The sequence below is a fragment of the Paroedura picta genome, chromosome 2 (assembly GCF_049243985.1).
Source record: "Paroedura picta isolate Pp20150507F chromosome 2, Ppicta_v3.0, whole genome shotgun sequence".
Classification (NCBI taxonomy): Eukaryota; Metazoa; Chordata; class Lepidosauria; order Squamata; family Gekkonidae; genus Paroedura; species Paroedura picta.
This window is the reverse complement of record NC_135370.1, coordinates 123,034,895-123,047,336: the sequence shown is the minus strand read 5'-3', so window position 1 is coordinate 123,047,336 and position 12,442 is coordinate 123,034,895. Positions and strand designations below refer to the sequence as shown.

Sequence of the window (12,442 nt, the reverse complement as noted above, 5' to 3'; positions counted from 1 at the left end):
CACCATTGCTTGAAGGCACAATGTCATTTCTGGAGTGTTCACATGTCACAAGTGACACCATTGTCTAGAGTAGGCATTCCCAACCAGGGGCCCGTGGACAAGCTCTGGCGGGGGATCCCCAGCCTTTCCTTAATGGGCTCAGCCACAAGCTACAGAACTAGCTGCTTCCATTGCTCCCCCTCTGGAACCTGCGGGAGGTCTCTCATGGTTTCTGCACCTGGGAGGGGACATAGCCTGCATACCTACTCCTGCTTTAAACCACCTCCTGTCTGCCCCCCCCCCGTCCTCCTTGAATTTGCTTGTTAATGTGGACAGTGATGTCACTTCTAGCTGACACCACCTCTGGGGCTCCCTGAAGCCTGACCAATTACTGCAGGGGCTCCTCCAGGATCAAAAGGTTGAAAAAGGCTGGCCTAGAATTTCCAGTGAATGCTAGAGCTCTGCATCAATGGTGTGACATTTCCAGATTCACTCCAGAAATAGTATCATGCTGTGGATGCAACAGAGCCCCTCCCTCCCATGATCCTGACCCCTAGTCTCTTGCTAGTTGCTGGCAACCCTGATAGCCATTAACAAGTTGGTTTTAAGACAGATTTATGGAGGTTAGGTTCATCAATTTGAGTAGTAATAATGACTAAAGAGGGTAGCCATCCCCTCTTGATGTCCCCACTAAGGGGTATTACAACCACAACATTTTCTCTGCATTACAGGGAACCAGTGAATTCAGAACAACACTATAGACACATTTAAATATTTATAGCTACTTAGGACTTGAGAAAAAAGCTGTGTAGAGTTTGAAATTTAGCTCATGGCTTTGAGGATAGTAATTGGTACTAATATACTAATATTGTGTCCCTGCCCAGCACCTCCATTTTTCTTTGCTTTGTAACACTGGAAGAGCTCGTTTTTTGTACCCCACCTTCTATACCTGAAGGAGTCTCAAAGTAGTTTACAATCACTTGTCTGTAGTCCTTCCTCCCCCCCCCCCCACAGAACCCTGTGAGAGAACAAGCTGGCACTAGTGCTAGAGAGATTAGACCGCTGGAGCAGAGAGAGCCAGGGTCAGAGCTCTGCTTGCTTGTGGCTTTGGGTTGGTCATTGCTTCTCATCCCAGTGTCCCTCACTGGGTGGTTCTGAGGCAAAAAGTGGAGAAGGGAGAAACATGTAAAATGTCCTCAGCTCCTTGGAGAGAGGATGGAATAAAAATGCATCACATAGATCGTCCCCCCCCCCGCCAACATCGACATCAGCAGTGACCCCTGGTTTCCTGGATAGTTCCGCCGCCATCAGGTGGGGGGGGTGTTGGGTGTTTTTTAGGTGTTTTATGTATTAGGGGTTTTATGGGGGTTTTACATGTTGTTACCCGCCACGAGCCTCAGGGGAGCGGTGGGCTAGAAATCCCATAACAACAACAATAAATGTTGCTATTTATCCATAATAAATGTTGCTACCATGAGAAACACTTCAGATGTGTGAGGATTATACTAATGCCATGTAATTTAAACACGTATTACAGCCACAACATTTTCTCTGCTTTACAGGGAACCAGTGAATTCAACAACACTATAGACACTATAGACACATTTAAATATTTACAGCTACTTAGGACTTTAGAAAAAAGCTCTGTAGAGTTTGAAATTTAGCTCATGGCTTTGAGGATTGTAATTGGTACTAATATACTAATATTGTGCTACTAATATACTAATATTGTGTCCCTGCCCAGCACCTCCATTTTTCTCCCCTCCCAACATTGCATCTCATAGGCTGGGATGGTGAACTCATTGCAAACAGTAAAACTTCTGGATGGACTCATTTGCCTTTCTTTAATCCAGGGGTGTGTGTGTGTGTGTGTGTGCGTGTGTTGGGGCTGCCTCTCCTACTGAGCTGCCAGTGAAGCACGGAGTCTCATGTCATACCAAAGGAATCAATTTGTGGCGAGGAATGAGGCCAATTTTTCCACCATCCCCTCTAGAAATTTGTTGCCAAGTGGGCTAAAGCTGTCTCAGATTTTATGAGTGGCTCCAGCCCTAGGAATTTCTTGCCAAGCCATCCTCCCTTTTAATATACATATTGCTGACAGTTCTGACAGTTCTGACAGTTCTTTAACTTTGGCTCAATTATTGCCTGATGTAAGTTAAAATGCATTTATAATGTGTGCCACTTCCATGCACAAGCCATGCTTGCAGAAGCCCACAGAAGCCATGAAGAGAGTTGGATCCAAAGTTTCAGTGTGCACAGTTCCAAAGAGCATATTGCTTTTGCACAGTCCCCCCCCCCCCCGCCTCGTTCCTCCAGTGTATGAGGAATTGGCAAACTTTCTTGTCAAATCATTCAGCAAGTCAAGATTTGCATGAGATGAGCCTCTCTGTTCTACTGTTTTGTATGGAGTACAAAGCACAAGGAAGAATGTTCACTATTCTTAAGGTTCACAGAACAACTGGAGAAAAGCTACCTTTAATGTACAAACACAAACTCAGTAATATTTTTAGTCAATTTGGTGTGTCGAGGTCCCCGAGTCAGCAAGTCCCGCATTCATAATAAATTGTGCCCACTAGCCTAGCATGCATCTTTTATTTATGGCAATGACCTTCCCATTTCTTGCCAAGAAAACCTCTCAAAACAACTTATTGGGATTGTAACTTTAAAATCATCAAAGTGGCACCTGAATGCCATGGCCTATCTCATAGGCTTACACAATCAATCCATCAAGGAGGAAATATCAAAGAAATGGCAGTTTGGGGGCAAGACAGTTAAAGGGAAACATTTCTAGGTTATGAGTGAAGGGGATATAAACTCTTTTCTACAATACAAGAACTCCCTGTGAACCAATAAAACTCAGGTCCCTTCTTTTATGGATTTCCCTGCTGAGGAACCCCTCCATACTTAGTCATAGGAACTCTGGGTTTTGCTGTCCTGTAGAATCTTACTTTACACAGGATACTGATTAAGTTCGTTGGACCCCTCCAGATAGAAGAGTTGTTTTTTTAATGCCCCACTTTTCACTACTCAAAGCAGTCTCAAAGCAGCTTACAATCATCTTACCTCCCTCTCTCCACAACAGACACCCTGTGAGGTAGGGGGGATTAAGAGAGCTCTGACATAACTTTTCTGTGAGAGCAGCTGTAGCAGGACTGTGACTAGCCTAAGGTCACCCAGCTGGCTTCATGTGGAGGAGTGGGGAATTGAACTCCACTACACAGATTAGAAACTGCCACTCTTAACCATTAGACCTAGTGGAGCATGGAACTCTCCAATTATGTGGGTCCAGTGTGGTGTAGTAGTTAAGAGCGGCAGCCTCTAATCTGGAGAACTGGGTTTAATTCCCTGCTCCTCCACATGCAGCTAGCTTGGTGACCTTGGGTCAAAGGTCTTTCAGAGCTCTATCAGCCCCACTGACCTCACAGGGTGTCCATTGTGAGGAGAGGAAGGGAAGGCGATTGTAATCCACGTTGAGACTCCTTCAGGTAGTGAAAACCAACTCTCCTTCAGGTAGTGAAAACCAACTCTCCTTCTTATAATGCTAATGCTGGGCAACGGGTTATTTGTTGAGAGGATCAGTAGAGATGAAGGTCTCTGACCACATCATGGACAATTTTCTCTTCCAACTTGTCATACAGCTGCAAATTCTGTTCTTGCATTTGTGTTCACTTGCAGTGGTTGGTATATATAGTTCCACCTTGACAGTTTACATAGAAAATGCTCAGCATTATTCTTCCAGTGGCGCATTTCAAGATAAAATCAGTAGTAGAAAACAAGCTTTGTTATGGGCAAGTTCTCCACTGTTGCTTTGTGAAGCATAATACACTTCCGAGGAGCTCCAGTTTCTTAGAAACACAGTTTGATAACCTATCCAGTGCTTAATTTGAGGTTGGACATATTCCAATGGGCTGTCTTTCCCTAGCAGCCGTACAGTCTGGAATTTCAGCTAGTACTAATTCCTTGCCTGAGGCAACTGCAGGTGAGCCCTCATGTTCAGTCTTCTGCTGGCTGTGCAGGATTGTCACAGAGAAAAAAAGTCCTTTTGAGGAATACTTCCGTTTGCCTACGGAAGCGTGCTAGCTGCTATTATGTAGATCTGCTCTTAATCTTCCATATTTGTTTCTGTTACAAAAGTGTGGCATTTCTGAGTGTATGTAATTTGGAGACATTAGAAATCTGAACATAGGAGTAAGATGACAGAAGGAAACTGTGTTCAAGAATTGTTTGTGAAGCAAATTTGAGTCAAGCTGACTGAGCAGAAACAAAACTAAACATAGTCCAGTTCAAGATTGGATCTTGGAAAAATATACTTAAGATCTGTTAACTGCCTATGTTTTTACTTGGACTTCTGTAAAACTGTTGACAGGATTTCCCATGATTTTCTGAAGAGCAGTCTGGAGGACAGTGGACCTTGTTGGGGAACCATACCTAGAGTAGTTGTCAATGAAATTTCATCTGATTGGGGGGAGGTGTTCAGTGGGGTGCCACAGGGCGTGCTTCTGAGCTTGGTACTTTTCAGTATTTTTATAAATGATCTGAATGAGGCTATGGAGTGATTACTCATTATGTCTGCAGATGATATCAAATTGGGAGGAGTAGCAAACACTCCAAGCTTTTGTGTGGATCAAAACAAATTGTGGGTAGCCCTGCAAAATTTGGAGGTGCCAGTGAGCCAAGGTTGCATCCCCCCCTTCCTGTTTAACTTGTAGGCTGAGATCATTATAAAGGAGATTAAACTCAAAGAATCAAAAACATTGGAAATAAGATTGGAGGAAGGAATATAATAATCTTTGGTATGCTGATGCCACTACCCTCCTATCAGAAGCTAAGGAAGGCCTAAAACAGTTGATTAAAAAGGTGAAGGAAGTAAGCAAGAAATTTGACCTTTTCTTAAAACACTAAAAAGACAAAAATAATGACTACTGCCAAAAGCAGACAAGTCACAATAACAATTGATGGTGAAGGGATCAAATGCATTCAATAATTCATTTTTATTGGATCACAAGGACATAAGTAGGCAGATGTTAGATGCAGTTTAACCAGTGCAGCCTAGAGTTCTATGTCTGGCTAACAAAATTGGGAAGCATCCATACTGGATGGGGAACACACTTCTTCATAGCAGTGTGTTCGAACGAGATCTTGGGATACGGGTGGACTGTAAGCTAAATTTGGGATGCAGTAGCAATGCAGTCTTACCAACAAAAGCACAACATCTAAATTGCAGGATGTTGTAGTCCCACTGTACATGCATTGGTCAGGCCACACCTGAAGTACTGTGTGCAGTTCTGGAGATCTGATTGCAAAAAGGATATGGACAGAATGGAACAGGTCCCGAAGAGAGAAATGAAGATGATCAGGGGCCTTGATGAAAGGACCTTGATCATCTTCCCTATGAAGAAAAGTTGAGGGTCTTGGGGAGGTTCTGTCTAGAGAAGAGGAAGTTGATAGCTCTCCTTAAGTATCTGAAAGGTTGTCACTTAGAGGAGGGCAGAGAGTTGTTTCTATTAGCTGCAGAGGGCGGGATTCTCAATAATGGGTTTAAATAAGATACTGACCGAATCTCAGGATATTTTTTTTTATTGTCATGGTAGTTCACCAGGGCAATTGGCTGCCTAGGGAAGTGGAGAGTTCCCCCTCACTGGCAGACATTCAGCAGTGACTCAACAAACACTTCTCAGGGATGTTTTAGGATGATCAAGCATTGAGTAGAGTGTTGGACTCTTCCAACTCTATGAATTCTATGGGTCATTGCTGCATTACAGCAGGAGATAGGGTCCAAACAGATGATGTTTACAACACATTTTACCATAGACCAACATCCTCTTTATCATGTAGTAGGGTATTAATAACCAACTATGTGGGGTGAGAGTGTGGGAATGCTCACCCTTGGCTGTTGTCTGTATGGGCTTACAGTGATGAAATTATCTGTAAAGAATATAGGAGAAAAGAAGGCACTTTGGATGACAAGTATTTATTCTTCCTTTTCAATCTTGTGTGATGCTGTTTTTCTGCAAATCGAGGGAAACTTCAGGAGTTTCAGAAGATGAAGGGGGCTCCCCATCTTGTTTTCTTAAGCTGTGACAGGAAAGTTATGTTTGAAGACTCATAACATGTTTGTAGGTCGGTACCACAATAAAGGTTAAATGTGAGCCATAATTAAAATGCATATTCCCCATTTAGTGGCTCTATTTTTTATACAGCAAACTTATACCCTTCCTTTCTGATACTGCTGAATGTACATCACTTTCTTTAGACCCAGACTTTTGCTGTGAAATAGTAATGCTTTCTATGGGCGTTTGGATTAATTTTAAACATTGCTTTCAAGGTGCAAGTCCCAAAGCTGCCTTCAGAATGCTTGCTTGAGGTATTTTAGAATGTTATCTTCTACTTACAGAGAGGAACACTGAGAGAGGAAACGAGATATTCCCCCAAATATGAGTCAGCACGCTAAGCTAGGAACAGAATTACAAGCAGGCCCTGGTCTTAACTTCTAACCACATATCCTGTTAGGAGATAGGACCAAGCGGTTTATTGGTATGCGAATGCCAAAATGTTCTTTTTGAAGAGTGCCAAAATAAACATTGCTGATTAAAAATTCCAACTGAGCAAATCTGCTATTACAAATGAAGAGGAAACTCTGATTCATATACATACAAGCTTGCTAGCCCGTGCCAGAATAAAATAGATGTTCTAGCCTTCAGGGAGTCCCAGCTCAATACGTCACACACAAAGGTGAACCCCTCAGCTAAACAAAGACTTCTCTGCTTCATGTTAGATCACCAGTTTCACAGCTGCAATCTTATGCACATTGTTGTAAGTACTGCTAAAATACATGGGCCATCTGCATAAAGATGGAACTGTGTAGTACCCAAGTATTTGTCCCAAGGAGTGTCTCTTGAAGGGCCACTGCTTCCTGCATGGCGCTCTGGGGCAACAGCTCCGCAGCAGTTCCTTTCTGCTGTCCCTTTCTGCAGACCTGAGAATGCAACTGCACAGTAGGGGGCTCCTATGGGGGAGGCACATGATCAGTGGAACTGAATTCCTGTTTCCCTTCCGGTATTCAGGAGATTTTGTAAGATTACAGACAGGAAGGCCTTTAAAGGAGATTACATGACTCTGATCATGTGCAGAGTTCTACATCTGGGCCACAAAAATGAGAAGCAGGCATACTGGATGGGAGATACACTTCCTGGTAGCAGTGTGTGTGAATGAGACCTTGGGGTACTTTGTCTGTAAGCCAAATATGAGCAGACAGTGAAATGCGGTGGTTAAGGCGGTGAATGCAGTCTTGGGCTGCATCAACAGGGGCATCACATCAAATTCACAAGATGACGTAGTCCCACTGTATACCACATTAGTCAGACTGTACCTGGAGTACTGTGTGCAGTTCTGGAGGCCTCACTTCAAGAAGGACGTAGATAAAATTGAAAGGGTACAGAGGAGAGCGACGAGGATTATCTGGGGCCAAGGGACCAAGCCCTATGAAGAAAGGCTGAGGGACTTGGGAATATTCAGCCTGGAGAAAAGGAGGTTGAGAGGGGACATGATTGCTGTCTTTAGGTATTTGAAAGTTGTCACTTAAAGGAGGGCAGGGAAAGGTTCCTCTTGGCAGCAGAGGACCCTCAGGAATGGGTTTAAATTACGAGTAGAACAGTACCAGCTAGATATCAGGGCAATTTTTTTTGCAGAGTCAGAGTAGTTCAGCAATAGAATTGGCTGCCTAAGGAGGTGATGAGCTCAACCTCACTGTCAGTCTTCAAGCAGCAGCTGGACAAATACTTATCCTGGATACTTTAGGCTGGTCCTGCATTGAGCAGGGGGTTGGACTAGATGGCCTATATGACCCCTTCCAACTTTATAGCTCTATGATCTGGACTGAGTTTTTATGCCATATGGTATTTTCATGGGTTTTTAAAAATTGTAAGCTACTTCAGGTCTCTTTGTAGGAGAAAACAGGGAAAGAGAGTTCAATCAATAAATATGGGAAAAGGAGAATAAAAAAATGGAGTTGGAATTTAAGAGGCAAGGCTGTGGTCCCATCCTGGAGCTCCTAAACATTTTGTATGGTGTCACTGACCCGATTCTAAACTGGTCAGATTCTCTCATGCAAGAAAATGCAAGTAGTATAATGATATTGAAATTAGAACAGATGATGCATTACCAAGCTACTGATAGATGTGGGTAAGGATATGCATTCTTGCATGCAGTGTTACTTGCAGTCGAACTAACACCCATCTCTGGTCCAAACACTCCTTCTTCTATTCTAGTTTAACGTTTATACCTTGCTGAAAATTCCTGATCATTCCATCATTACCTACCTGTATTCCACGTACATTTATCTGATGAAGTAGATACATGCCAACAAAATGACTATCATATTTTTCCTCTCTCTCTCTCTGATACAACACAATAGTGTTTGCTGGAATTTATTAATATTGAGCTGTAGGATGTAACAAGTGGAGGGCCAATGAGGAACTGAAGGGTTGAGTGCTGGGGTCTCACCTCACCTCTCAACATCTTCCTCTCCTGACTTCAGTAAGATTTCAGGGGCTTGTGGAGGCCAGTGTCTCTTCTCCCTCACCTCCTTTCCTTTAATTGCTGTTAGCTGCTGTCACCATTGTCCTTTTTGAACCATTTGCAATCCAGTTTTTTTTAAATTCCCCTGCCTTCTTTTAGTCAGTTGTTTGGGGGGCATGTGTGTCTCTTTTTGCAAGCCTAGAGATTCCATCAAGTATGTAGAAACCCTGCCTTGTTGCTAGATAGCTCTGGTGAGCAACATTGATAATATTTAGAGCTTGGAAACCACCATCTATAGTGGCTTCCCAGCACCAGAACTGAAATATAAAGGCCATGCAACACTGGCCATGCTCTCCCCTCCAAACTGAAGTGACAATTATGTTGCAGAGCATGAAAATATATTAGGATTGAGGTTTGTGATTATCAGTGACTGTATTTGAATAGTTAGTAACACAGATGGGGACTAGTATGATCTGCAGCTGCCCTTTCTGATGCAAACGGTCTCACCAAGAGCCCCCCTTTTACAAACCAGGCTTTTACCCAGAGCACAAAAGATCTGGGAGGACCCATCATCATCACACTCAAAAGAGGTGAAGTAAAATATCCATCCTTGTATTTTAATGGCAAAACCCAACAAAACATTTAAACTGTGAAAGAGAGAAGCAAACGGAAGCACAAGCTTCCAACGCAGTTACAAAAAAATACCATCAATCCAAAGTGTTCTAATACAGAATCTAGGAAACAAAAGAAATAGGTATTGCACGGGGAATAAAATCCACCCTCCAAAACACTCCTCCCTCCTGGGATAAAAATAAGCCAAGGTTTGAATTGCACAGCAACTCTGCTTCAGACACGCACGCGTGCACAAACACACATACAGAGGAGACGGGGAAACAGTGTGCTTTTGAACTACCTGTACAAAGTTCCAGAGGAGCCTATAAAAGGAGGGGGAGAAGACAACAGCAGAGCTTGTGGTGTGTAAATGCTTCCAGATTGGCTTGAACCTCCAGCTTTAGGAAAGCAGTTTTCACAATTTTAAGAAGACCAAAACAAATGCCCTGCCATGGCGTAGCGGTAGGACCTTCCTTGACTGTTTACAGCATATGAATGTCATCATCTGCTTGAGCTGCAGCATCCATTATCCAAGAGGAGAACCAGGAACCATCTTTAGTGGCAGGCATTTGAATGCGGTGGCTGTGAGGCTGCACCATGCCTAGTTGCCTTAAAAGCCTCAGGTGTTTAATCACACTTCTGGAGAGGAAAACAGGGAAAGATACAAGTATCACGGAAATGACAGCATTTGAATAAGCCTCTGGTTCAGGAGTGCCAACCGTTTGCCCGGGAAGATTGTGTATCACTGTGCTTGTGTGGAGTCTTAGTTGCACAGGGGTCTTGGTGGGGAAACAGGGCAAAGTTAGATGGAAAAAGTCACCTTCCAAAGGGATTTCAAAGGATACATGACCCCAGACACACACCAGCAGCCATCTCAAAGGTTCTCAACACTTTTGTCATCACAGAATGTAATGTGGTAGTCTTTGAGGAAGGCAAGCTTCCAGACTCACACAAGTCTCTAATGAGGAATAATATCTGGGGTGCACAGCCTTACCCTCATCTGGTGAAATCTTTCAAAATGTGGGAAATAACTGAGAAATCTCTGGAGCTCATCCTCCCCCCCCCACCTTAAATCTCTTGCATCTATAACACTGACTAATCTGCGTGCAGACTTTCCAACCTGGTTGACTTACCAACAGCTGTTATACCTATTAAATATAAACCAATGTCAAATAATTTGAATTTTAAAAAGGCCTCTTTCACAAATCGATACGTTGTACTCCCTTGCCATCCAAGGCTGTCATTATTCTAGAGGAAGACATTCTTCTCCCTGCTGTTTCAGAACACAATCTGAAGTCTAACTGAGGCTCAAACGTTCTTCCCTTCAAACTAGAACTTTAAATTCACTTCCTAAGTCTAAGCACAGAGCTCTTGGACCCTGAACCTTCTGGCAGGACTGGCTGCTTATAGGACTGCAATCCACTCAGCCTCAAGTCTCCAGGCTTGCTGCTCCCACTCCACATGGAACACGTGCCAGGCCTGCTGGCAACCAGCTCAGAAGAAGCAGTTTAGCATCTAGATATGTTCAGGCTGGTTAGAGGTCAGTGTTCCAGAATATATTTGGTTTAAATTTACCTGAAAAATAAGATGCTGCCCATGCAAGATTACTGCAAGGCGTGAGTTCCTTCAACACATTTTTTCTTTAGTGGAAAAGAAAAGAAAAGAAAGAGTAAGGCAGGAACTTGGGTAGCAAATCAAGATCTGCTTGAACCAGTGCTTCAGGCCAAAAAGCAGGGTTTCTTGCTTGCTTGAAGGGATGGAACACTACATTGAAATGATTCAGGATGAATCTGGAACAGTGAGATACTGATTTTCCTCACACACAGGTATACATATACATGTGATCTTGGGCTGGACCCAGGAATAAAACCCCAAGACTACTGTGAACAGGAATGGGGGGGGGGGGGGGGGGCTATGCACTATTTTTTTCTTCACTCTTACACAGTTAGCATATCTAGCTCTTCACCCTTGGATAAATGGACACAGTGTACAATTAGCACTGGTTGATGGGCTCAGATCCATTTATCTTTCTATATTAAAGGAGCAGCCATACTGTCCCCAAACAAAAAAGGGGTTTCCCCTTACCAGTACAAAGAAAATTGGAAGACTGCTGTTGGCCCTTAACTGTGACAACAGCAGATGGTCTTTTTCAGGGTGAGATCTGAACACTCCCCTCTCAGGTAACTCCCTTCTGCCTCAACACCAGCTTTTATAACATCCAGGCTGCTGTTGTTCCAAATAAGCAAGTAGCAGGAGAAGAGGAGCAATATGTAGGAGCAGAAAAACCCCCCAAACAAACTTGAGAGTAACAAAGGTGGGCGACAGGCACTTTGCTCACAACTTCTAGCACAGCAGGCTCAAAGGTCATCTTGGAGGGAAGGGATTTACGTGACATGGTGCTGCCTGGAAATACTAGGGGCTTCCTTTCTCTTACATTAAAGGACCCTTCACAGGATTATACACAGTATGGAGTCCAGTGACAAGGGAAACAAAACAAGGGACGCAGGGGATGATGTGCTGTGAATGAAAGGATGCAAGACTGGTCCACAGTTTGCTTCAGGCCCTTGCCCATGTGACTGCTGCCCAAGGTCCATGCAAGCAGCTGAGTGCCGCAATGTGTCGCTAACAGGCAGGCTGCAGAACATATTCCTGTCTCATGAACTGCTCCAGCAATTTCCATTGACAGGCTATGGCTAGGCTGTGCCCGCCACCGGTAGGTAGAACTACTGAGAAAGGCAGCACTCGAGGCTGGGAATCTGAAGGGGGTGGCTGGAACTGGGCAGGACAAGGCCAGAGCGGGCTGCAGACACTGCCCTTTGGAGGCATCACACACCAGGAGCAGGCAGGGGCATCACAGGGAGGGATGCCAGCCACGGTGGGGAGAATAACAGCTTCTTCCCCAAGGCTTGAAGGAAACACTAACGGCCCCCTATATGCCGCGGAGGCAGGAAGTCAGGGGACACTCAGCAGCAGAGTCCATCCGTGGAATGTGGTGGGGGACACGGAGCCAGCATTGCTCAGTACCCACTACACTAATAAATAATAGTGCCACGGCCAAGCCCAAGTATAGTTCTTGATCCTCCCCATGCTGGACGTTCAAGGAAAGGCTGGCCTGGCTCCTGTGCCACGCTGCTCCTGCTCCCCTAGGCAGGCATAAGGCACAGTGAGTACTACACCGCTGTTTCCTGGTCTTCCCGCTGGATCATCTGATAGTGCTGTCGGTTTTCGAGGTAGGCAGCCAGGTCAGGATCGTTTGCCTTCTCAGCTCTGTGCTTCGGTGTATCTCCCTGCAGGAAGAGAACGGAGAAGAAGATTGGAATAAAAACAGATATCA

At 44.3% G+C, this 12,442-nt stretch overlaps 1 protein-coding gene across 21 annotated transcripts in view; it reads right to left on the bottom strand.

Moving 5' to 3' along the window:
- Nucleotides 1-9,092: 9,092 nt before the first annotated feature.
- The window catches only part of DGKZ (diacylglycerol kinase zeta), a 151,080-nt gene continuing 147,730 nt past the window's right edge, over nucleotides 9,093-12,442 (bottom strand). For 12 of the 21 annotated variants that reach the window (XR_013228384.1, XM_077322329.1, XM_077322327.1 and 9 more), the window contains 2 exons: nucleotides 12,285-12,395; nucleotides 9,093-10,748 (listed from right to left, as the gene is read on the bottom strand). Coding sequence is in view for 18 of the 21 variants with exons in the window: in XM_077322329.1 (XP_077178444.1) it covers nucleotides 10,713-10,748; nucleotides 12,285-12,395 (147 nt within the window). In the remaining 3 variants the exon portion in view is untranslated. Of the gene's footprint in view, nucleotides 12,396-12,442 lie in introns of all 21 variants that reach the window. The other 9 variants (XM_077322334.1, XM_077322333.1, XM_077322324.1 and 6 more) reach the window with 4 other exon arrangements.